This window comes from Bremia lactucae, linkage group LG10, assembly GCF_004359215.1.
Source record: "Bremia lactucae strain SF5 linkage group LG10, whole genome shotgun sequence".
Lineage (NCBI taxonomy): Eukaryota > Oomycota > Peronosporomycetes > Peronosporales > Peronosporaceae > Bremia > Bremia lactucae.
Window position 1 is genome coordinate 468396 of NC_090619.1, and position 26168 is coordinate 494563.

The 26168-nt window shown below is 44.3% G+C and overlaps 4 protein-coding genes across 4 annotated transcripts; 2 read left to right on the top strand and 2 right to left on the bottom strand.

The window, feature by feature from the left end:
* Positions 1-256: 256 nt before the first annotated feature.
* Positions 257-1679, top strand: CCR75_001814 (uncharacterized protein; the record flags this gene model as incomplete). Its single annotated transcript, XM_067959915.1, has 2 exons — positions 257-309; positions 802-1679. The coding sequence occupies 2 exons, from the start codon at positions 257-259 to the stop codon at positions 1031-1033; spliced, it is 285 nt and encodes a 94-aa protein (XP_067815130.1). The 3' UTR covers positions 1034-1679.
* On the bottom strand, positions 571-5088 carry CCR75_001815 (uncharacterized protein; the record flags this gene model as incomplete). The annotated part of the gene is made up of 2 exons (XM_067959916.1): positions 571-1643; positions 1707-5088. The coding sequence occupies 2 exons, from the start codon at positions 5086-5088 to the stop codon at positions 571-573; spliced, it is 4455 nt and encodes a 1484-aa protein (XP_067815129.1).
* Positions 5089-13085: 7997 nt separating this feature from the next.
* Positions 13086-17603, top strand: CCR75_001816 (uncharacterized protein; the record flags this gene model as incomplete). The annotated part of the gene is made up of 2 exons (XM_067959917.1): positions 13086-16467; positions 16531-17603. 2 exons carry the CDS (start codon positions 13086-13088, stop codon positions 17601-17603), a joined length of 4455 nt encoding a protein of 1484 aa, XP_067815128.1.
* Positions 16495-17917, bottom strand: CCR75_001817 (uncharacterized protein; the record flags this gene model as incomplete). Its single annotated transcript, XM_067959918.1, has 2 exons — positions 16495-17372; positions 17865-17917. 2 exons carry the CDS (start codon positions 17915-17917, stop codon positions 17141-17143), a joined length of 285 nt encoding a protein of 94 aa, XP_067815127.1. The 3' UTR covers positions 16495-17140.
* Between the last annotated feature and the right edge of the window lie 8251 nt (positions 17918-26168).

Here is a 26168-nt window from a genome sequence, read left to right on the forward strand (position 1 = left end):
TACCAAATTTGGAAATATCGGAATTATTAAGTAAAAAAATAAAGATAATAATTTTGTATATCTTTATTTATTCCTTTTCTAGGAAATAATATTTATTGTTCCTCTTATTATAAAAAATATTTATGTAGCTGTACACCACGTTACAAACACTGCTTGAGGTACTGACGGCGTGGGAAATGCGTCGAACATCATGCAGCTCTTGACTTGGTAAACAGGCATTTACGCGCTCCTCTTTCCAGTCAACACGTTCAAATTAATGTCTAATTTATCATTACAATTGTTTTTGCGTCGTCAGCATCGACGACGACGGTACCGGTAGCACTTGAATTGTCGATGATTTCATTTCTTTGCTAGATGATCTTGTCGAGTTGCTTGTATTTGAACGGGCAAATTCCGAAGTAAGTGTATTTAAGTTTTATTTAAGCGAGCTTACTATCTATTCCTTATGTGTGTGCTGTCTCCACTCCGTGGAGAATTCCGTTCTAACCAACAAATTATTGAAAAACTTGAGTCGGTATAACAGAGATCCGTAATGATGCTATTCTGACTGCAGTGAGATTCCAGTCTCAATCAGGCACTACGTTCATCAGGCGTAGCGACAATATCATTAGTAGGATGTCGGAAACTTCGCGTAGCGGCATTGCTCACATGCGCTTTTAATCCCAAAGGATTATTCTCCTTTTCAGTTTCGCCTTCATACTCGGTGCTTCTGCATGTAGCTGCAATCTCCAAAAGCTTTGGAGCTCTTTCAACATTCCCCTCCAAGGCTAAATCAAATTTGTTTGACTTGATGTTTTGAAGGGAATCTTTATCAATCTTGACAGGCAGCACTGCGATTTGCGCGGATGCTGTAGAACTTTTAAACAAACCATTTAGCACGCTCATCACTGCTGAGCGCGCTACCTGCAGCGACTCAATATACTCACGCAGCTCATCAAAAACTGGCTGTATCTCGTCACCGCGTTCTTTCTGGTTCGATATCCAAATTAATCCCGTTTGCGTCATACGCGCAAAGCAAGCCAATGATCGGTGAACGTACTGATGGTAACACGAGGTCACGCGATGCGCACGCGGCAGTTGAAAATCATCTGTCACGGTTGCATGTTCAGTTTTGAGGTGAAAAGGTGAGGATGATATCGGATGCAGCGCCTCGCAGCAGAAGTCAAAGCGTTCGACAAGCCTTTTTTCAACCATTTGCTGCTCGGACAAGCCGTCAATCCGAAAGAAAATTGGACAATTAAACGGATGAAGGGCCAAATTACTCGTTATACCATTCTCCGTCACTCTTTGCAAATTTAAACCTAGCTGCTTTGCGCGGCGGCTCATTCCTGTCGTCAAATCATCGACAAGGGAACTGCGGCACACGACCCATTGGATTTCAACGTGGTAACACTGCGCCGGCAGCACCTCGGTGTCCACTTTGGCTATTACCCAGTTCTGACTTGTGACTGCATCATTTGTATGCAGTAGCAACTTTACGCTTCGCTTGCCAACGCGCTTGAAGGCTTTAATCCCACTAGTTGACTGTTCTTTTTTCAAGTCGGTTAATAAAATTAATTTCGGAAAATCTGTGCTTGCATCTGCCTTTGTCTGCAAGAACTCCAAAAACTTTTGACAGCCCTCCGAGTAATTTCGCAAATTATCTATTCAATAACAGTCGTAGTAAACATAATGTATTTCTCAACACACAGCTTGCTAAGGCTTACCTTGATCGCCGACATCAGATCCTCCGAATCGTGGCGGAAAAAGACAATACAGGCTACGCTTATAGCGGATACCTTCACTCATCTCATCGATGTAGCCACAAATTAGTTGGTCAAGATGATTCCACTGATACTCAATCTGAGGATATTTGCGAAATTCCTGCGAAAAAATAACAAATTGGTCGACAATAGGCGACCAAAGCAAGTATTTATACTCCATGATGTCCACATCGGACCGTGTTGTCACCTTTTGGAGATACCGTTTAACATCAATCGTCTGAGTTTCTTCATTATACACGATTTCGTGAATCCGATGTCCCATGCTAAGTCGAAAAGTAGTGTTTTTTTTATCCCCAGCATCGTTATTATCCGCCGATATAAGCTGAAAATCTTGGGATAGCCGCTGGGCAACCATTTCCAAGACCAATTCGCAGTAATTGCGAAAAGATACTCCATTTTGCTCGTCGCGCTCAGGGAGCATTACGCTGTAAAAAGACTCGGTGTAGTGCGCTTGTAACTCTTTCGGCGCTGGCATGAAATCACTCGCCAGAGGCAAAAGTGCCGGGAAGCACAGACTCCTCCACTTAAGGACATTCTGCGCGAGCTTGTACCGTTGGTCTTCATATGGTCGCACTTGACTCCATCGGCGCTGGTTGCTCGTGAGTTGCTTGAGCATAAAGGCCTGCGAGTGAAAAATATCGTCTTTTCTTGCGTTTTCGGTTGGATGCAACACGGGACTGGTATTGAATGACGTATAGTTTGATTCGCTACCGTCTGTTTGCTGAAACGTGTTTGGGTAGGAGCTCGAAATAATCCTAGCTTTGTCTTTTCCGTCATCAAAAGAGCCTATTCTATCCTCAAGACTTTTTCGATTATCAGTCATGCCAACATTAAGTGGAGACGGTAATTCCTGCTCAAATTGACGCCAGCGAACTCCCTTACTGCAAAATTCATTGGCATAACCACCCAGACTTGACTGAAGCACAACGGCTCCTGCCCTTTTCTTCGACACTGATGTCAGATACGACACACCAAGCCGAGTTGGCGGTGTTGATGCGAAGCGAACAATTATGTCGCTCTCTGAAGATTTCTGCACAAGTTTTGTAGCTGGTAATAGCCCAAAAACTTCGTCGTCATACGATTCATACTCTTGGAGAAGCTTGTTTTGCTCAAAAGAGGATATTGATCGAACTTTGGACAAACTCTCACTGTCGCACAACGGAGGGCCCCCTGAGTACACAATGGAAGATGCTCGTAAGCGAGCAAGGCGCTCTTTTAGTCCAGGAGCTATTATTTTGTGGACACTTGTCCAGGGCTCTGCGTCGCCCTCATTTTTGTTTCGATCGCCATAAAGGAGGGATGGTTCTGCGTTGTGATGCGCGCGCAACAACCTAGCTAATGGCTTCGGATGGAAATGAAAATCTGAATGTAACGAAGAATTTTTCTTGAACATCCGACACATCGGAAGTGGCTCGAAGATTTTATTTTTTGCGTATTTCGGCGCGCAAACTTCGCAGGACTGAGTTATATCATCATCCAATGGACATGTGTGCGGGACAAGCATATTTTCCTGTACAAACCATAACGGAATCCATAATGGAACGATATAATTTTTACAATTTTCCATCCGCTGAAGGCAATATTTACACAACTGGCCACTTCGCATCGGCGTCACCCCAATATCTGCAAGTGCCAATTGTGAATCTGTAAGAACATCGCTTGAGCCATTACATGAACGCCGCTGACACCCATTCTTCATACTGTGAGAATTATTGTTGCACAAGCACAAACCGCTAGCATAATTGCTTTCTTTCCGGCCAGGAAGCTTCATTTCAGACAAATCGGATTGCTTAAAAAGAAATAGTGGGCATTTGTGGAGTGGGCGTGTTGCTAGTGAGATGAGATCAATGCCAATCCCATGATCCATCATGCGCTGCTCGGTAATCTCGGATAGACGCTTATTGACGGAAAAGATGCCATTACCAGGAGTAATAAGTACTATACTTTGACCACTGCGCGAAAGGTCTCGGTCAATGTGATGCTTTTCAAAAATATTTAAAGCAAGATTCACTGCTTCGAGCAAGTTTCCATTACGAGCATTCGACGGAAATCCTGGCCGAGCCACAAATTCATCTTGAGTGCGTTTTTCGACCAAGCATGGCAAATCATGGGAATTTGCCGGTGACAACCAGCCGCACTCACGTGGGAAAGTATTCAATTCTTCTTTGAGTTTCACAAGCAACGGCTGCACGTCTGAAGTGATGCTGTCGGACGCAACTAATTTATAGAAATCTTGGTAGTGCCTGCCGCTTTCGTCAACTCCTAATGAGAAGCAATCACTTTGTTCATACGAGAATGAAGAATTGCTCTCGTTGTCCACTGCGCATCCTTTCCCTTTTTTAGGCGTTATTCGTTTGTGGGGCTCACGTCCCTCATTTGTCGGATTTTTTTTTATACCATCCATGTCTGGATAAAAGCATCTTGAATAGAATAGAATATTTAAGCTGTGCGAGACTTTGTGCTTCATCCATTTTTTTAACAAGTTTTGTACCACCAAGAGAAAAATTTCCAAATAAAGCATACCAGAGTTGGTCACATCCCACATCTCGGGACAAATCTGTACGAGCCACATTATACGCGACGAACGGGAGCGAAACGTAAACTTAGTATGTTCTGAAATGACTCCGCTGCGTACTTTCTCGCCACCTGAACGCACGTCCAGCACCTGCCATCTCGTACCTTGCACTCTAATTACTTTACCTACATACAGTGCACTGCCCACCATAGACTGCTTGAGATACATCAAGTCTCGTCTCGACAAAAATTGGTCTTTCAAAGCCACCTCGACGAAGTCCACATGGACTTTCGTCTTGGGCAGGAAACGCACGGTCACGTCCTTAAACGGCGCCAGCTGAAAAATGGCGGCTGTATCTTTAAGCACACTCACCTGCATTTTACCTTTAAGTGGCGCGGAACTGCTTTGCGGGATTTCAAGCAACAGATGGTTTTTCGGGGAACCATCGCCCAAAGCAGTCGCTGTACCGTCCGAAGCCATAAGGTGCTGCAACTGCTGTTCGCTAGCGCAGTCTGGGTGGAAAACCTCAACCACATAATCATTCCAGACAAGCTCCTTAAGCTGTAAAAAGCTTTCTGGATTTAAAATAATCTCTTCGCCATTTTGGAATTCGTGGCCATGGACGTGCAACTTGATCTGTGCTGCCGAGTGCACTGTCATCTGCCGCATCTTGAATGTCACGGTGGTATTGGAATTGGCTTGTTCAGAACCTGTAGAAGTCGTGGAGAAAACATGTTGACTCTTTTGGCTATTCTTACCAGCGGCAGCCTTTGCTTTGGCGGCCCGCCGACGTTCGTAGCGCTGACGCATTGCACAACTGCATGTTAATAAAATCACAGAATTTATGTTGTAATTTGGAAAAAAAAAGATCAGAACTTACTAATAATTGATTAGTCGATTTTAATCGCTGATATACCTGTAACGGTGTACCGTTTCATAAAATATTACTATCTATAAGAGAATAAAATAAATTATTCCTATAAGAGGAAAAAAATAAAATTAGGGTAATTTTAAAGGTGTTCCAATATTTCCGAATTTGGCAATATTGACGCAATAAGACATCAGTTCTATTTATTGGTTGTTTAAGTTTGAATCAACCCCACCGATCGTCATAAGACACGATTGTGCGGTGCGCAAGTAGGCGCTAGACATAGTAACTTATTAATATAATAAAGTCATTATAGAGAAGTTCGTTACGTACGAACTTAATACATTAATACAATTTTACTTTTTTCTCTATTCTAAAGCCTTAGATTTTACCTTTAGTAGCAAAGACTTCATAGCTACTTAGAATCTTCCTCTGCACATCGTGTGCGTGAAGTAGTCGAGGTGCCCCACCCTTTGCTGTAATCAGTTTATTTTGACTAGCACTATTAGCAGTACTAGCAAAGGGTACCCCGTTACATCTGGTAGCACATCGTAGTCCGTCAACGGCCTACGCACGTTCCATCTAAGATAGACATGTTAGATAAAGAGGGAGGGAGCTTTCAAGCCCCTCAAGAAGACTATCACGCAGCGCGTGAAAGTATCACTCATTTGCTTGACCTTGAATGAAAAGCGATCGAACGCATGAGTTTGGTCGTAGGCGGGCCAGCCGTTGACGCCATGCTGTTAACTCTGAACACAGATGAACAACATGCGGCCATAGCCGAGTTCAAACAGCATAGGGACGGGGAAAGAAGTTAAACTCGACGGGGCCCAAGAAAAGGATGCCTTGCTTCACCAGCAAGGCTCTCAACACGCAGAGATGTTGATAGAACAGGGTGCTCAACAGTAAGAACTATTAAGATAGCAGCAGTAACATGCTGCTAGCAGGCCTACGCTTCCGCGTCGACCCCAAAGCTTAAAGATCGAAATTTGTAAGTTTAAGGCAGTCGAAGAGGACTACCTTTAAGATGGTTTGTCGAACTTGACGACGCCATTAAAGCTCGCCGCATCAATGATGATGCGACGAAAGTGAAAATTGGCATGTCCAACTTAGCCGGACGTGCCAAATTTTGGGCCTTACGGCTAAATCTTTACGAAACATTGGTTTTTGGGTCGTATGAGGTCTTTAAGACCCGGCTCAGGCAAACCTTTGAGCTACCACGTGCCGAAGTAAGGGCTCTAGCCGAACTCCTGGAATTGAGGCAGAGCAAGCGTGATCTTCACGCTTATGCCCAACATACAAGACGCCTTGTAAGTTGTATCGTGAGTCATCCAATAGATGGGCAAACACAGGTAACTATTTTTATTAAAGGTCTTTCCAAAGGTCTCGTCAAGTCACCTTGTAACGGGGTGTATCGTTACATGAAATTAACTCCCAAAGGTTGTTAATTAATATATTATTTTAAAGGTAGATAATATTTGGAGAATATTACATTACATTTCGGAAAGCTTATCAATTGGTAGATATAGGTCATTATATCTACTTGCTTCGTGGTCCAGTCAGTGCTGGACGCGCGCAAAAGAGAGAGACAGATAAGACTTTATTACATATTTTGTATTAGTATATGATTAAGTTAGTAATAAATAGATTGAAACGGAATAACTTAATCTTTTATATACAGTTTTATTAACCCTTTTTAAAAGCAAGTTTTTTAAAGAGAGTCTTCCCTCTGCACGTACTAGTGTACGTGAAGTGACGTGAGGCACCACTCGCACTGAAGCAGTGCGAAGTGGACTTGTAAAGAAGCAGTACAAGTCGGCAGTGCCCCGTTACACACCTGTTCCAGCTCGAACTAGAGACGCTAGACCAAGCAATCTCTGTAGCGAAACAGGAGGAATTCAGCCAGAAATAGGCTTCCGTCCACTATGGAGCGTATCCTCCCCCGAGACGACAAGAAAACGGAGGTCCAGAACCTATGGATCTCTCGTATGTAGAGAGCGACAAAAAAAAAAAAAAAACCGCGCTCTTCAAGTTACAAAAGATTGCAAAAAATGCAATCGTTGTCAACAGATGGGTCACCACGCCTATTAGTTTAGTGCCCCACGGCCAGTGCCTAGAAATACTAAGCGAGACGATCGACCTCCTCACGCTAGGAACCGCGGAGGACGCGGATCCGACGCTGTTGCGAAAATGCGACGGCGTGGCGGGATTGTCAAAAGACGGTCGGGGTCAGTAGGTGCGAAGCGCCGTTATGATTCACCAACGCTAAACGAATTTGCAGGCCTATTGACGAAAATTGTTCCTTACTCTCAAACATTGTGTGTAACTGCCGCAGGTGATGAGGTTAACCTCATCACCTTAATAACTATAGGTTTGGTTCACAAAAGTAAACCACACCCGACTGCTGGGTCTAATTACTTTATTTAAGTAATTAATTATCCCCTTAAGTACACCAAGTGTACTTAACGGGGGCTGTGTACTTTTGGGCAACTTTAGCCCGTTACAAAACGATTATCATGATCCGACGCTGGCACGATGCGCAACGCATGCTATGACCTGCCATGTTTGACAACGAGGGAACCCGATCAAGATACTAGGCTCGCACATCGATAAAGAACGCTGAGAACTACGATACGTGAGACGTATTGCAGGATTCAGAGAGACGTCGAATTTGAAGCATCTGGCACTTCCGCGTTGTGCCTTGAAGTATGCGTGTATCAGCATCGTATGAACTGAAAAACTCAAATCTTAAATTTATAGCCTCTCTCATGAGGCGAAGGCCGATACCGCCCACTTACTTTGTCGTCTTCAAATCAAATAGACAAATCCCTATTTTAAGGAATTAAGCATCACTGACTCGTTAAGATACAAAACAATAGTTATAAATAAAAGTTTCATTGAAGACTTCGTCCCTGTTCTAGTATTATAATGGAGTAAACTTCGGTTGTCGTACTGTTAATGTGAGACAATTTATCATGATGGGTAAAATACCCTTTCTCTATATAAAAATCGGTACTATTATTAAACTCCCAGTTATTTTGATGATGTGATGTGCTTAGTAGCCACCAGATAGAGATCTGATGGCCGAAATCTATAATAAAGTAATTAGAGTATGGATTTTACATATAAGACAAACATATAGTTTAGCTCTTGTTTAATCAAAATAGCGTGTCGCGCCTCCTAAGGCTTGCATAAGAATCTTACGCATTCCTAAGGTATGCACTCTCGGACACTAGTTGACACCCGGTTCTATGAAGCACTGAGTCCCTGGAACTAAGACACAATAAGCTCTACGAACTTGCACGACTCTTCGAGTTGTGACCCTTATTAGTTCTATAGAATTAAGTGACTCATTGAGTCAAAAGTCTTCCTCTGACTAAAGGAGCCAGGTAGCCCCGCTGCATCTTGTAGCACTCGAAGTTAATCTACGCCTGAGTCTTTGTAAGCCTTATTATCCGTGAGAATAAATTCTTTTCTAAACCTCTTAGAGGCTACAATATAGCTTTTGAAAAGCTTAAAGCTTTGTTTGGGTTTGGAAAATGGATTATATCTTGCCTAAGGGCCCAGAGGATCTTGATGCAGGGCTAGAAGCCTTTATGCACTTTCAGTCCACCTTTAGCAGACAGGTCCATGACAACATAGCGGCATATATGCCAACTCGTGGTACATCACTGTACCTGACCTGGAACCTAAGTCCCGCCTTCTTGTCGTGAATATCAAGACATATGAGACCAAAGAGGGAGAATTCTTCTTTTTTTATTCGGAGAGGTGGAAATGGTCATGACTTTGGCCTTGCTTCAAACAGATCAACAGCGATTTCCCTGGCCATCTTCGAGCTCGGTGGAAGATCCAGAGGGCTCGTTGCGAAGCGCTCTAAGCGCCCGTTCGTTCACCAATTCAACGATCGCAATTTTTGCTTCCGACCGTTCGATGCAAAGACTGTTCACCGTCATAAGTATGCTCATATATGTAACACGTCGATAGACGTCGCATTTCCCACGTGGGACACGCTGAATAAGCAATTAACTCGCGTGATTGCACCGCCTAATCGGGCTTTTCGCATTTAATTGCAATTCCTATCTGCCCGTCAGGGTAAAAGGGCCTAGCGAACAATATCCAAGAGTTGCGAGCTCTTAATGTTGCTCTGCAGCTTGACTCATCACAGGAAGTGGTTCTGGTAACCAACTTTATGGAAGGTCTTAATGCGGGCATACCCGAATAGAGGTTTTCCAATCCCAACCCACCTTTTTTGAAAAGGCCGTTGACATTGCGCAAAACGCTGAGTTCGATTTTAATTTCTCTTGCGCTGGTACGAAGGGGCATCATAGAAGCTCTTTGAGCACATCCGGTTCGTCTAATAGACCGGAACCCACGACCCGTTACATTACCCCCTTAAACAACAGTCACTTAAGTGCCTGATAAGGTGACAGAGAGTACTATTATGTCTTATTCTGTAAATTAGCACTTGTTACTTTTATTTTAATTCCAAATTTTAATTGCGCAACCCGTGCACGTCGCCTGTGAGGCCGCAAAGCTGGCAGCTGCACGGCTCAGTGCAGCTGTTAGCGATGCAAATGTTTCTGTAGACGCTAATGCATGCGGGGAAAAAGTCACCTCCTACCAATTGAAAGTGACTGGTATAAGTCACCTGCTACTCCCATTGTAGGTGACTGGGCCGAGTCGGCGTCATCGTCCGACTCGATGGCAACTGTTAAGCCTCCGGATCGACCGGGGCCATGTCCGTTAGACCTACACAGTGTGACAACCAAACAGGTGATGACGAAGTTGTTTGACGCTTCGTCGGACTCTTTTAGGCCGGAGTCATCTTGTGATGACTCCATGGACGACGATAAATCTGGTGATGTCAGTATGAATCACCAGTAGCGAAGTGATCGTAACGGTCACATCGGTAAGCTTGCTACTGGTGGTGCTAGTATGCATCACCAGGGACGGAGTGATTCTAAGGATCACTTTGAGAGTAAAACGTTACCATGAACCAACGGGAGAGGGACCGCAATGTCTGTCGTTGGCTCCCGAAAAAAAGCCCTGGTTGCCCTCTAAGAATAATTAACTCGTTGGTCTGGTGTTACCAACGATCAATACCATATTACGTTGTTCGACTCATCCAGGCTTCACAAGCCTGGTAAAGACGAAACGGAATTCTTCATCGATGCCTTTTCCGGTATCGGTGGTATAAATGTAAGTGGGCAAAGGATGTCACATCTTCGTTCCAAGCTTCAAAAGCATTTGTACAGAATGTGCAAAGCATAGGCCGCGAGGCCTGGCCTGACAAACTGGATGCTTTCCGTGAACGGTTCAAAAAACGGACCATAGTCGGTGCACGCTACAAGCTGCACCTTTGTCTAGAGAGGCAGGGTTACCTCACCTCTCGTGGGGGGGAATCATGCCCATGCTGTTTAAAGGGTCCAGGGTCTTCTAACGATTGGCGTCAATTGAAATTTTTCGACGCCTCACAATGGCCTCGGACTTTAGTGGCTCATTTGCCACTAGTGTAAGTCTCACCCGTACTGGCGTGGACACTGTTATTTATAGCGAACTCCACAAAGGGCAATTGCTTGCTCCACTCTTTGGGAATAGGCCTGCAAATTCGTTTAACGTTGGTGAATCATAACGGCGCTTCGCACCTACTGACCCCGACCGTCTTTTGACAATCCCGCCACGCCGTCGCATTTTCGCAACAGCGTCGGATCCGCGTCCTCCGCGGTTCCTAGCGTGAGGAGGTCGATCGTCTCGCTTAGTATTTCTAGGCACTGGCCGTGGGGCACTAAACTAATAGGCGTGGTGACCCATCTGTTGACAACGATTGCATTTTTTGCAATCTTTTGTAACTTGAAGAGCGCGGTTTTTTTTTTTTTTTTGTCGCTCTCTACATACGAGAGATCCATAGGTTCTGGACCTCCGTTTTCTTGTCGTCTCGGGGGAGGATACGCTCCATAGTGGACGGAAGCCTATTTCTGGCTGAATTCCTCCTGTTTCGCTACAGAGATTGCTTGGTCTAGCGTCTCTAGTTCGAGCTGGAACAGGTGTGTAACGGGGCACTGCCGACTTGTACTGCTTCTTTACAAGTCCACTTCGCACTGCTTCAGTGCGAGTGGTGCCTCACGTCACTTCACGTACACTAGTACGTGCAGAGGGAAGACTCTCTTTAAAAAACTTGCTTTTAAAAAGGGTTAATAAAACTGTATATAAAAGATTAAGTTATTCCGTTTCAATCTATTTATTACTAACTTAATCATATACTAATACAAAATATGTAATAAAGTCTTATCTGTCTCTCTCTTTTGCGCGCGTCCAGCACTGACTGGACCACGAAGCAAGTAGATATAATGACCTATATCTACCAATTGATAAGCTTTCCGAAATGTAATGTAATATTCTCCAAATATTATCTACCTTTAAAATAATATATTAATTAACAACCTTTGGGAGTTAATTTCATGTAACGATACACCCCGTTACAAGGTGACTTGACGAGACCTTTGGAAAGACCTTTAATAAAAATAGTTACCTGTGTTTGCCCATCTATTGGATGACTCACGATACAACTTACAAGGCGTCTTGTATGTTGGGCATAAGCGTGAAGATCACGCTTGCTCTGCCTCAATTCCAGGAGTTCGGCTAGAGCCCTTACTTCGGCACATGGTAGCTCAAAGGTTTGCCTGACCCGGGTCTTAAAGACCTCATACGACCCAAAAACCAATGTTTCGTAAAGATTTAGCCGTAAGGCCCAAAATTTGGCACGTTCGGCTAAGTTGGACATGCCAATTTTCACTTTCGTCGCATCATCATTGATGCGGCGAGCTTTAATGGCGTCGTCAAGTTCGACAAACCATCTTAAAGGTAGTCCTCTTCGACTGCCTTAAACTTACAAATTTCGATCTTTAAGCTTTGGGGTCGACGCGGAAGCGTAGGCCTGCTAGCAGCATGTTACTGCTGCTATCTTAATAGTTCTTACTGTTGAGCACCCTGTTCTATCAACATCTCTGCGTGTTGAGAGCCTTGCTGGTGAAGCAAGGCATCCTTTTCTTGGGCCCCGTCGAGTTTAACTTCTTTCCCCGTCCCTATGCTGTTTGAACTCGGCTATGGCCGCATGTTGTTCATCTGTGTTCAGAGTTAACAGCATGGCGTCAACGGCTGGCCCGCCTACGACCAAACTCATGCGTTCGATCGCTTTTCATTCAAGGTCAAGCAAATGAGTGATACTTTCACGCGCTGCGTGATAGTCTTCTTGAGGGGCTTGAAAGCTCCCTCCCTCTTTATCTAACATGTCTATCTTAGATGGAACGTGCGTAGGCCGTTGACGGACTACGATGTGCTACCAGATGTAACGGGGTACCCTTTGCTAGTACTGCTAATAGTGCTAGTCAAAATAAACTGATTACAGCAAAGGGTGGGGCACCTCGACTACTTCACGCACACGATGTGCAGAGGAAGATTCTAAGTAGCTATGAAGTCTTTGCTACTAAAGGTAAAATCTAAGGCTTTAGAATAGAGAAAAAAGTAAAATTGTATTAATGTATTAAGTTCGTACGTAACGAACTTCTCTATAATGACTTTATTATATTAATAAGTTACTATGTCTAGCGCCTACTTGCGCACCGCACAATCGTGTCTTATGACGATCGGTGGGGTTGATTCAAACTTAAACAACCAATAAATAGAACTGATGTCTTATTGCGTCAATATTGCCAAATTCGGAAATATTGGAACACCTTTAAAATTACCCTAATTTTATTTTTTTCCTCTTATAGGAATAATTTATACTATTCTCTTATAGATAGTAATATTTTATGAAACGGTACACCGTTACAGGTATATCAGCGATTAAAATCGACTAATCAATTATTAGTAAGTTCTGATCTTTTTTTTTCCAAATTACAACATAAATTCTGTGATTTTATTAACATGCAGTTGTGCAATGCGTCAGCGCTACGAACGTCGGCGGGCCGCCAAAGCAAAGGCTGCCGCTGGTAAGAATAGCCAAAAGAGTCAACATGTTTTCTCCACGACTTCTACAGGTTCTGAACAAGCCAATTCCAATACCACCGTGACATTCAAGATGCGGCAGATGACAGTGCACTCGGCAGCACAGATCAAGTTGCACGTCCATGGCCACGAATTCCAAAATGGCGAAGAGATTATTTTAAATCCAGAAAGCTTTTTACAGCTTAAGGAGCTTGTCTGGAATGATTATGTGGTTGAGGTTTTCCACCCAGACTGCGCTAGCGAACAGCAGTTGCAGCACCTTATGGCTTCGGACGGTACAGCGACTGCTTTGGGCGATGGTTCCCCGAAAAACCATCTGTTGCTTGAAATCCCGCAAAGCAGTTCCGCGCCACTTAAAGGTAAAATGCAGGTGAGTGTGCTTAAAGATACAGCCGCCATTTTTCAGCTGGCGCCGTTTAAGGACGTGACCGTGCGTTTCCTGCCCAAGACGAAAGTCCATGTGGACTTCGTCGAGGTGGCTTTGAAAGACCAATTTTTGTCGAGACGAGACTTGATGTATCTCAAGCAGTCTATGGTGGGCAGTGCACTGTATGTAGGTAAAGTAATTAGAGTGCAAGGTACGAGATGGCAGGTGCTGGACGTGCGTTCAGGTGGCGAGAAAGTACGCAGCGGAGTCATTTCAGAACATACTAAGTTTACGTTTCGCTCCCGTTCGTCGCGTATAATGTGGCTCGTACAGATTTGTCCCGAGATGTGGGATGTGACCAACTCTGGTATGCTTTATTTGGAAATTTTTCTCTTGGTGGTACAAAACTTGTTAAAAAAATGGATGAAGCACAAAGTCTCGCACAGCTTAAATATTCTATTCTATTCAAGATGCTTTTATCCAGACATGGATGGTATAAAAAAAAATCCGACAAATGAGGGACGTGAGCCCCACAAACGAATAACGCCTAAAAAAGGGAAAGGATGCGCAGTGGACAACGAGAGCAATTCTTCATTCTCGTATGAACAAAGTGATTGCTTCTCATTAGGAGTTGACGAAAGCGGCAGGCACTACCAAGATTTCTATAAATTAGTTGCGTCCGACAGCATCACTTCAGACGTGCAGCCGTTGCTTGTGAAACTCAAAGAAGAATTGAATACTTTCCCACGTGAGTGCGGCTGGTTGTCACCGGCAAATTCCCATGATTTGCCATGCTTGGTCGAAAAACGCACTCAAGATGAATTTGTGGCTCGGCCAGGATTTCCGTCGAATGCTCGTAATGGAAACTTGCTCGAAGCAGTGAATCTTGCTTTAAATATTTTTGAAAAGCATCACATTGACCGAGACCTTTCGCGCAGTGGTCAAAGTATAGTACTTATTACTCCTGGTAATGGCATCTTTTCCGTCAATAAGCGTCTATCCGAGATTACCGAGCAGCGCATGATGGATCATGGGATTGGCATTGATCTCATCTCACTAGCAACACACCCACTCCACAAATGCCCACTATTTCTTTTTAAGCAATCCGATTTGTCTGAAATGAAGCTTCCTGGCCGGAAAGAAAGCAATTATGCTAGCGGTTTGTGCTTGTGCAACAATAATTCTCACAGTATGAAGAATGGGTGTCAGCGGCGTTCATGTAATGGCTCAAGCGATGTTCTTACAGATTCACAATTGGCACTTGCAGATATTGGGGTGACGCCGATGCGAAGTGGCCAGTTGTGTAAATATTGCCTTCAGCGGATGGAAAATTGTAAAAATTATATCGTTCCATTATGGATTCCGTTATGGTTTGTACAGGAAAATATGCTTGTCCCGCACACATGTCCATTGGATGATGATATAACTCAGTCCTGCGAAGTTTGCGCGCCGAAATACGCAAAAAATAAAATCTTCGAGCCACTTCCGATGTGTCGGATGTTCAAGAAAAATTCTTCGTTACATTCAGATTTTCATTTCCATCCGAAGCCATTAGCTAGGTTGTTGCGCGCGCATCACAACGCAGAACCATCCCTCCTTTATGGCGATCGAAACAAAAATGAGGGCGACGCAGAGCCCTGGACAAGTGTCCACAAAATAATAGCTCCTGGACTAAAAGAGCGCCTTGCTCGCTTACGAGCATCTTCCATTGTGTACTCAGGGGGCCCTCCGTTGTGCGACAGTGAGAGTTTGTCCAAAGTTCGATCAATATCCTCTTTTGAGCAAAACAAGCTTCTCCAAGAGTATGAATCGTATGACGACGAAGTTTTTGGGCTATTACCAGCTACAAAACTTGTGCAGAAATCTTCAGAGAGCGACATAATTGTTCGCTTCGCATCAACACCGCCAACTCGGCTTGGTGTGTCGTATCTGACATCAGTGTCGAAGAAAAGGGCAGGAGCCGTTGTGCTTCAGTCAAGTCTGGGTGGTTATGCCAATGAATTTTGCAGTAAGGGAGTTCGCTGGCGTCAATTTGAGCAGGAATTACCGTCTCCACTTAATGTTGGCATGACTGATAATCGAAAAAGTCTTGAGGATAGAATAGGCTCTTTTGATGACGGAAAAGACAAAGCTAGGATTATTTCGAGCTCCTACCCAAACACGTTTCAGCAAACAGACGGTAGCGAATCAAACTATACGTCATTCAATACCAGTCCCGTGTTGCATCCAACCGAAAACGCAAGAAAAGACGATATTTTTCACTCGCAGGCCTTTATGCTCAAGCAACTCACGAGCAACCAGCGCCGATGGAGTCAAGTGCGACCATATGAAGACCAACGGTACAAGCTCGCGCAGAATGTCCTTAAGTGGAGGAGTCTGTGCTTCCCGGCACTTTTGCCTCTGGCGAGTGATTTCATGCCAGCGCCGAAAGAGTTACAAGCGCACTACACCGAGTCTTTTTACAGCGTAATGCTCCCTGAGCGCGACGAGCAAAATGGAGTATCTTTTCGCAATTACTGCGAATTGGTCTTGGAAATGGTTGCCCAGCGGCTATCCCAAGATTTTCAGCTTATATCGGCGGATAATAACGATGCTGGGGATAAAAAAAACACTACTTTTCGACTTAGCATGGGACATCGGATTCACGAAATCGTGTATAATGAAGAAACTCAGACGATTGATGTTAAACGGTATCTCCAAAAGGTGACAACACGGTCCGATGTGGACATCATGGAGTATAAATACTTGCTTTGGTCGCCTATTGTCGACCAATTTGTTATTTTTTCGCAGGAATTTCGCAAATATCCTCAGATTGAGTATCAGTGGAATCATCTTGACCAACTAATTTGTGGCTACATCGATGAGATGAGTGAAGGTATCCGCTATAAGCGTAGCCTGTATTGTCTTTTTCCGCCACGATTCGGAGGATCTGATGTCGGCGATCAAGGTAAGCCTTAGCAAGCTGTGTGTTGAGAAATACATTATGTTTACTACGACTGTTATTGAATAGATAATTTGCGAAATTACTCGGAGGGCTGTCAAAAGTTTTTGGAGTTCTTGCAGACAAAGGCAGATGCAAGCACAGATTTTCCGAAATTAATTTTATTAACCGACTTGAAAAAAGAACAGTCAACTAGTGGGATTAAAGCCTTCAAGCGCGTTGGCAAGCGAAGCGTAAAGTTGCTACTGCATACAAATGATGCAGTCACAAGTCAGAACTGGGTAATAGCCAAAGTGGACACCGAGGTGCTGCCGGCGCAGTGTTACCACGTTGAAATCCAATGGGTCGTGTGCCGCAGTTCCCTTGTCGATGATTTGACGACAGGAATGAGCCGCCGCGCAAAGCAGCTAGGTTTAAATTTGCAAAGAGTGACGGAGAATGGTATAACGAGTAATTTGGCCCTTCATCCGTTTAATTGTCCAATTTTCTTTCGGATTGACGGCTTGTCCGAGCAGCAAATGGTTGAAAAAAGGCTTGTCGAACGCTTTGACTTCTGCTGCGAGGCGCTGCATCCGATATCATCCTCACCTTTTCACCTCAAAACTGAACATGCAACCGTGACAGATGATTTTCAACTGCCGCGTGCGCATCGCGTGACCTCGTGTTACCATCAGTACGTTCACCGATCATTGGCTTGCTTTGCGCGTATGACGCAAACGGGATTAATTTGGATATCGAACCAGAAAGAACGCGGTGACGAGATACAGCCAGTTTTTGATGAGCTGCGTGAGTATATTGAGTCGCTGCAGGTAGCGCGCTCAGCAGTGATGAGCGTGCTAAATGGTTTGTTTAAAAGTTCTACAGCATCCGCGCAAATCGCAGTGCTGCCTGTCAAGATTGATAAAGATTCCCTTCAAAACATCAAGTCAAACAAATTTGATTTAGCCTTGGAGGGGAATGTTGAAAGAGCTCCAAAGCTTTTGGAGATTGCAGCTACATGCAGAAGCACCGAGTATGAAGGCGAAACTGAAAAGGAGAATAATCCTTTGGGATTAAAAGCGCATGTGAGCAATGCCGCTACGCGAAGTTTCCGACATCCTACTAATGATATTGTCGCTACGCCTGATGAACGTAGTGCCTGATTGAGACTGGAATCTCACTGCAGTCAGAATAGCATCATTACGGATCTCTGTTATACCGACTCAAGTTTTTCAATAATTTGTTGGTTAGAACGGAATTCTCCACGGAGTGGAGACAGCACACACATAAGGAATAGATAGTAAGCTCGCTTAAATAAAACTTAAATACACTTACTTCGGAATTTGCCCGTTCAAATACAAGCAACTCGACAAGATCATCTAGCAAAGAAATGAAATCATCGACAATTCAAGTGCTACCGGTACCGTCGTCGTCGATGCTGACGACGCAAAAACAATTGTAATGATAAATTAGACATTAATTTGAACGTGTTGACTGGAAAGAGGAGCGCGTAAATGCCTGTTTACCAAGTCAAGAGCTGCATGATGTTCGACGCATTTCCCACGCCGTCAGTACCTCAAGCAGTGTTTGTAACGTGGTGTACAGCTACATAAATATTTTTTATAATAAGAGGAACAATAAATATTATTTCCTAGAAAAGGAATAAATAAAGATATACAAAATTATTATCTTTATTTTTTTACTTAATAATTCCGATATTTCCAAATTTGGTAGTATTGACGCAATAAGACATTAGTTCTTTCGATTGGTTGATTTAAGTTAGAATTTACCCCGCCAATCGTTACAAGACACGATTAGGCGTCGAGCAATTAGGCGCATTGCATAATAAGCTTATAATATATTACAGCCAGTAGATTTAAATTCGTTATGAAGAACTTAATACATTAATACAGTCTTACTTATTCCCTATTTTAATCCCTAAGAATTTACCCTTTGTAGCTATGAATTCTTCGCTACATATAACCTTTCTCTGCACGTCGTGTACGTGAAGAAATTGATCCACCCCACCTTTGCTGTAATCAGTGTCGAGTTAATACAATATGAACTCGAAGGGGCCCAAGAAAAGGATTGCTTGCTTCACCAGTAAGGCTCTCAACACGCAGAGGTGTTGAGAGAACAGGATGCTCAGCAGAAAGAACTGTTGAGGTAGCAGCTTTAACATGCTGCTAGTGGGCCGACGCTTCCGCGTCAACCCGAAAGCTTTATTATCAAAATTTGTAAGTTTAAGGCAGTCGAAGGCGACTACCTTTTAAGATGGTTTGTCGAACTAGACGACGCCATCGAAGCTCGCCGCATCAATGATGCGAAGAAAGTGAAATTTGGCATGTCCAACTTAGCCGGACATGCCAAATCTTGGGCCTTAAGGCTCAAGATTTACGACCCATTCGTTTTTGGGTCTTATGAGGTCTCAAGACAAACCCTTTTTAAGCTGCCATGAGCCGAATTAAGGGCTCGAGCCGAGCTCCTGGATTTGAGGTAGAGCAAGCGAGATCTTCACGCTTATGTCCAACATACACAACACCTTGTAAGTTGAGTCGTGAGTCATCCAATAGATGAGCAACCACAGGTAACTGTTTTTATTAAAGGTCTTGCAGAAGGTCCCGTCAAGACTCACCTATTCCGGCTCGAACTAGAGACGCTAGACCAAGCGATCTCTGCAGCGGAATAGAAGGAGTTCAGCCTGAAATAGGCTTCCGTCCACTATGAAGCGTATCGTCCTCTATGATGAAAGAAAACGGAGGTCCAAAACCTATGGATCTCTCGTATGTAGGGAGCGAGAAATTGCGCTCTTCAAGTTACAAACGATTGCAAACATGCAGTCGCTGTCAAAAGACGGGCCACTATGTAGTGCCCAGTGCATCGAACACGGAGCAAAACGATAGACCTCCTTCCGCTAGAAACAGCGGAGAACGCAGATCCGACGCTGTTGCAAAAATGCAACGGCGAGGCGGATCGTCAAACGATTGTCGGGGTCAGTAGGTGCAGAGCGCCCTACTGATCCAGCAACGTCAAACAAATTTGCAAGCCTTTTGACGAAAGTTGCTCCTCATTCGCAAACATTGTGTGTAACTACCGCAGGTGATGAGGTTAACCCTCATCACCTTGATAATTATAGTGGCAAATGAGTTGCCACTAAATCCTAGTCGATTTCGGGGCGTCAAATTATTTCATTCGACGTCAATCGCTAGAAGATCGCAGCCTCGAATTTATCGAGGGCGACAACCCTTTAGCGAGGATGACAGTGCGCCTAGCAACAGGCGGATCTGTTTCAGTAAAGAAACGTGTGTATGGTATCCAGTAAACGTGAAAGGGTAAACAATACGATGATGATTTCATCGTACTGGATGTGAATGACAGATTTGATGTCATCCTTGGATTACCTTGGCCCAGAAAGTACGATACATGCCTAAACTGACAGCATCGAGCCGTGACGATGCCTGCCTCTCATTTATTAGATGGTTATCTGATGAACGGCTTGGAGGGTCCACATGCGTGTGGATGTCCTACGAGTTAGTGCGATGGCCTCACTTGTGGTTCGGTCATTTTTCGACTGCAGAGACCTCAGTGTGACAATCCATCACACTGTGGAGCGATATACCGACGGCTTTGCACAAACACAGTAACCGTTGAAGTTTAACCACTCGAACAAGTTGAGTGGATCGAAACAAGGATGCTTGCTACGTGAGCAACATCCAAGAAAATTTGAAACGCCTGTCTATATATAGACAGTGCGAAAGTCCTAGATCGACTAGAGAGTCGATCGTAGTGGATCTCGCTGTGGTTGCGCAATCACAGCTAAAGGTAGTTGGGGATGATACTCACCAAAATATCTTTAGTGATTTTGTTCCCAAGATTCTTCGGGAATAAGTCCCCAGAAACCTGTGGTGAAAGGTTCCCCGTTACCTTTGAAAATAAGTTTCAAAGAGGAAACTGAGACAACCTCAGCATATCGCTGACCCCTCAAGAAAAACGATGTGAGAGCATAATTGCAAGACGCTCCGGGGTCGATTAAAATCGACCATGGCTTTGCAAGACCCTGTTGGAAGTCAATACACAAAAAACATAGAGACAGAAGACACACAACTAAATGCAAAAGAGAGAGTGTTATTAGTTTAGTTATCTCCTGGCTAGCTATCAAATCCTTCCTGCAGAAGAAATCATAAAATAAAACTCCCGCAGTTGCTCGGCGGAAAAATAATATCAAAAACTGATACTAGTACCACTTTCTTGGTACATCAACTTGAATTTAGCCTTTCAACACTACTCCTCGTCGACACTGTCCTAACAAAACACTTGATCCATGCTCTGTCATCCTCGACTCCGATCGATTTATTTTCAACCGATCACTTGACGCATCTCGACCAATCTCGGTGCAGCCAATGCCTTCTTAGTTATGTCTGCAGGCAAGATAAAAAAGCAGGCACTTCTGCAGCAAATGGCAGGAAGCGAAAGTGTGGTGAATATCAAGCAGAGGGACATAATAAAAGGGCATGCCCTGAACGCGAAAGATTTCCAACAATTCTTAGAGCAGATGTAATAGGCTTTGGAAGCACTGAATCCAAAGAATTTGAAGAAGTACCTTTGAGGACAGGAGTACTTAAGCATAGAGAATCTTTGAACTAAAATTAAGTAGATTAAAGAGCTGTAGAGAACCCCTTCCAAGAAGATACATAGACTTTAGCACAAAATAGCTGTACCAGCTGCTGGTACAGAAGTGGGGTGTCGCTACATTAAAATGGGGGTGTCGCTTTATCGACGCCCTATATCTAATGCTTAACTTAAAGGAAGTAAAAGCTTCAAGCGAATCGAATGTCTTATTCTAAACAGCACAAGAAGGCACTAGTTAGTTAGGCATTTGCCGCGTTGGTCCTTAAAAACACTTAGCTTAATTAGCATTCTTCCTGCTGCATCATCGCGGAACCATGAGTGATGTCCTGCTATAACTTTGCAAGTACACGTTCACTTCTTACACACCGTAAAGAAAAGAAGCAGAGCTTGAATTCGAGCAGGCTTTTGACAACAGGTAAAAACTGCCGCTTGATTATATCTTACCAGATTGTAGAAATAGCTGTTCCTTTCGCCAGCTTTTTTCTGCTCACGAATTCGTGCTCGATGTAGCGTGTATATCGCTCATTCCTTATCATCGCCAAGTTTACGCCAAGTAGCAAAGTGTCAAATAGTAGGTGTAGAGCTCGTACGCACGATCAACGATCAAGAACGCCAGATAAGAGTTTTCCTGATTGCATCGGTCTTGATTTGATGATAGTGATAATCAGGAATCCACCGCATGACTCAATAGCATGATATCCACTTTCAGCGTAATTGGCTTTGCTACAAACAAATAGCACTACAATCTGAGGTATTTTGAATTTAAATTATAAAAAAATGATGGCCGGTCAGGGAAATATACTAAGGCCGACGTCAAGATTTGACACGTCTGCGTAATCAAGCACGTGGGTGTAACGAAATGTATTATTACGTGAATTTAACACTTAAAAGGTTGTTGATTAATATATTATCTAGAAGCTAGAGAATATTTGAAGAATATTATTTTACGTAGTAATATTCGGATAGCTTATCCATTGGTAGAGATAGACCATTATATTACTTGCTCCGCGGTCCAGTCAGCGCTGGTCGCGCGCAAAGAGAGAAACAGATAAGCCTTTATCACATGTTTTGTATTAGTATATAATTAAGTTAGTGTTAAATAGATACAAAGAAGAGCTTAATTATATCAAATACATTTTACTTTTAGCTCTCTTTAAAGCAAGTGATTTAAAGAGAGTCTTCCTCTGCATTACTAGTGTACGTGAAGTTACGTGATGCACCACTCGCACTGAAGCAGTGCGAAGTGAACTTGTACTGAAGCAGTACAAGTCGGCAGTGCCCCGTCACACCTGGTAGCACTTTCTAGTCCGTCTAAGGACCACACTTCTATCATCTAACATGGGCATGTTAGATGATAATGGAAATACGCATCACGCTTTGCGTGATAGCAACTCCTTTCTAAGTGACATAAAAGGGAGTGCGGTCGAACGAATGAGCTCGACCGTAGGAAATGATGCCATCTTGGCCATGCTGTCCGATTTGGACAGAGATGCCCTCCATTTATTTATCGCCAAATTCATACAACATGAACTTGACGAGGCAAAGGAGAAGGTAGACTCGTAATCAGCAAGGCTATCAACAGGCAGAACTATTGAGGTTACAACAGTTACAGACCCCTGTACCTGCGATGACGCACACGCGTCGTCCGGAAACCTTAAAGATTGACATCTCTAAGTATAGGAGAGTCGAAGAAGACTCCCTTTTAAGATGGTTCGTCGAGTTAAACGTTGTCATAAAGGCTCGTCACATTGTCGGCGAGCAAATGCAAATCGCACTCGCTCAATCAAATTTGGCAGGTCGTGCCAAAACTTGGGCACTAAACCTTAAGTTGTGCGACCCATATGTCTTTGGGTCGCTAGAGGCTTTTAAAGCCCGGCTCAAATAGACGTTTGAACCGCCTAGGGCTGAGTTCAGAGCCCGATCAGAGTTTCTGAAACTCAAGCAAGGCAAGCGTGATGTTCACGCTTATGCTCAGCACATACTACTCTTAGCGAGTTGTATCACGAACAACTTAGCTCATGAACACACGTTGATTACGGTGTTTATGCAACATCTTACGGATTGTTCCGTGAAGACCCACCTGTTCCGCTTAGAATTGGATAGTTTAAAGAAGAAATATCCGTTGCTGAACAGGAGGACTTTAGCTTGAGACAGGCTCAAGCCAGTTCGTCAACGTATCGTCCTCCAAGACGACACAAGCTTGGAGGTCCAGAACCTATCGACCTCTCTAATGTTGAAAGCGAGAAACCTCGCTTTTCGAACAACAAGCGATTACAGAAATGCGATCGCTGTCAAAAGTTAGGACACTACGCTCATGAGTGTAGTGCTCCACGCCCAGTACCGAGAGGTACTGAACGTAATTATGGACCTAATGCCAAAAAGGGCAACGGTCGCGGGTCCGACGTTGTTGTGAATCGCAACAGCGAGGCGGACCGCCAAAAAAACGGCAGGGGTCAGTAGGGGCGCCACGCCCTACTGATCCAGCAACCTGAAGAGAATTTGCAAATCTCTTGACTAAAGTTGCTCCAGACACACAATCAATATGTGTCTCTGCACCTAGTGATGAGGTATCCCTCATCACCTTGAAATTAAAAGTGACAAATGATTTGTCCCTTAGAGCCCTAGTGGACTGTGGAGCGTCAAATAACTTTATCCATCGCCAGTCGCTAAAGGGTCATAGACTCAAATATGTGAGCGCGACATCCCTCAAACGAGGATGACGGTGCGTCTAGCGACAGGCGCATCGATAACAGTAATGAAACGCTTAGTGAAAATTCACTACACGTTAAAAGGTTTACAGTACGATGATGATTTCATCGTACTGGATTTGGATGACAAATTTGATGTCATCCTAAGTTTAGCTTGGCTCAGAAAATATGAGCCAAGAATCAGCTGGCAGCATCGATTCGTTAAGATGCTTGCCACTTGTTCATCAGATGGCCTACTGATGAAGGTCTTCGAGCGTCCACAAGCGTGTGGATGTACTACGAGTGAGTGCGATGGCCTCACTTGTGGTACGGTCGGTCGTTAGTACAACTGCACAAGATCACAGTGTGATTACCAATCACATTGTGGAGTCAGCTGCCGGCGGCTGTGTTAATGCACAGGCAGCGCCGAAGGTCCACCACTCGAAGAGGTCGATTGGATTGAGACATGAATGTACGCCTGTCGGGCGACGTTCAAGGAGATACCGGTTGCCCCAAAGGGACAACACGATGTTCCTAGGTTGAGTAGAGAGTCGACCGTAGAGGACCCGACTGTGATAGCGCAATCACATTTGGAAGACGTTGAGGAAAGAGGTCCCCACGTACTTGAGGAGAAATCTCCTCAAATTGTTGAAGTTACTAGACTTCTAGATCCCGAGGGATTAATCCCTCGGCAGCCTGTGGATAAATCCCAGGAAGAAACCGAGACATTAAATGTCTTGGTTAATGACGGTTTTAGAGTAGGCGTTTCTACTCTTGATCTGTATGCGCCTCCGAAGTTAACTTCGGAGATAACTCAATTACCAACCCTAGAACCTAAGCGGTTCTTGAGAGATCTGCATGGTGGGAAAATCAAGCAGATCTGCGTACTCGTCACAGAGGACGATTACGTAACCGACATTCGGTCAGCGGTAATTTTTGCAGAGAACGAACGGGTTCTCAGCAGCTCATCGATGGACGAAAGTGTCCTCGATGTGAAGACTTGGATTGAAAGATACACTACTCAATCTTGGGAGTCACTCAAGGGAAATCCTCTATACGAGGATTTAATAGAATTCAGGGATGTATTCCCTGAAGCAGTTCCATGCGAGTTGCCTAAGGATAAAGGCACTCGACATGAGATCGAGCTCAAACCGGGCTCGAAGTACTGTGTTATGAAGCGGTGGCCACTGCCTCGTGAACAAGTACTTGCGATCGATAAATTCTTTACCGATCGAGTAAAAGCGGGCCATGTAAGGGAGTTAACCTCCCCACATAGCTCTCTGACCTTCTGTGTGCGAAAGACCACCGGAGGGTGGCAGATAGTGCACGCACTCAATAAACTGAATGCTGCAACGGCACCGGCTCAAACACCAATACTTAGAAAAGACGTAATCATAGATGGTATGTCTAAGAGTACCATCTTTTCGTCTATGGATGTGATGGATGGATTTCATCAGATCCTTATGCGTGAACGGGACATCCCGTACACAGCAGTGAGCACTCTCAGTGGAATGCTCTGGGAATGGCTAGTAATGCCAAAGGGGCTTAGTGACGCCCCTGCAACATTCAACAAATGCGTAACGAATCTGTTGAGACCGGTGCGAGATTTTGCACCGAGTTATTTCGACGATGTATTCGTCCATAGCCGGGCCATGAACGGGAAGACGGACGCGGAAGTTCATAAAACTCACGTTCGTCAGGTTCTTACACTTATGCGAAAACATAAGTTGTCCGCAAATCTCAAGAAGTGCGTATTCGCTGCAAGCGAAATCATACTTTTTGGGTCCATCGTCATAAACACGGCGTGCATCCTGATCCCGAAAAAGATCAACGCAATTACCGACTGGCCAGTTCCATTAGATGTCAAGGGACTTAGAAAGTTCCTTGGGCTAGCGGCGTACTTGCACAAGCACTCACGCCATTATGCCGAGATGACAGTACATCTCTCTCTTTCTTGAAAAAAAGACAAGAAATGGTTATGGAACGCTGATTGGCAGCGTGTCAAGCAAAGCTTGATGCAATCGCCCATCTTGGCGATTGAAGATCAAGACAGACTATTCTATGTGGTCTGTGACGCCAGCGATTTCGCAATCGGCTGTGCGTTAATGCAATAAGATACAAACGGGGCGGTGCGCGTCTTCTGCAACCATCTACGCAAGTACCTAGTGCATGACAAGGAACCCCTTGCCATGAAATATGCACTCGCAAAATTTAGGGTGTATCTCCTTGGAGATAGACCGTTCACCGTACATACGGACCATGCGTCATTACGCACGGCCGTAAATAGCCCACACATCTTGCAAAAAATAACGAGGTGGCTATCCTTCTTCGAGGAGTATTATTTCTCCGTGGAATACAAACCAAGACGACTCAAGTCGTCGCTGATGCGTTATCACGCCGACCCGATTCCAA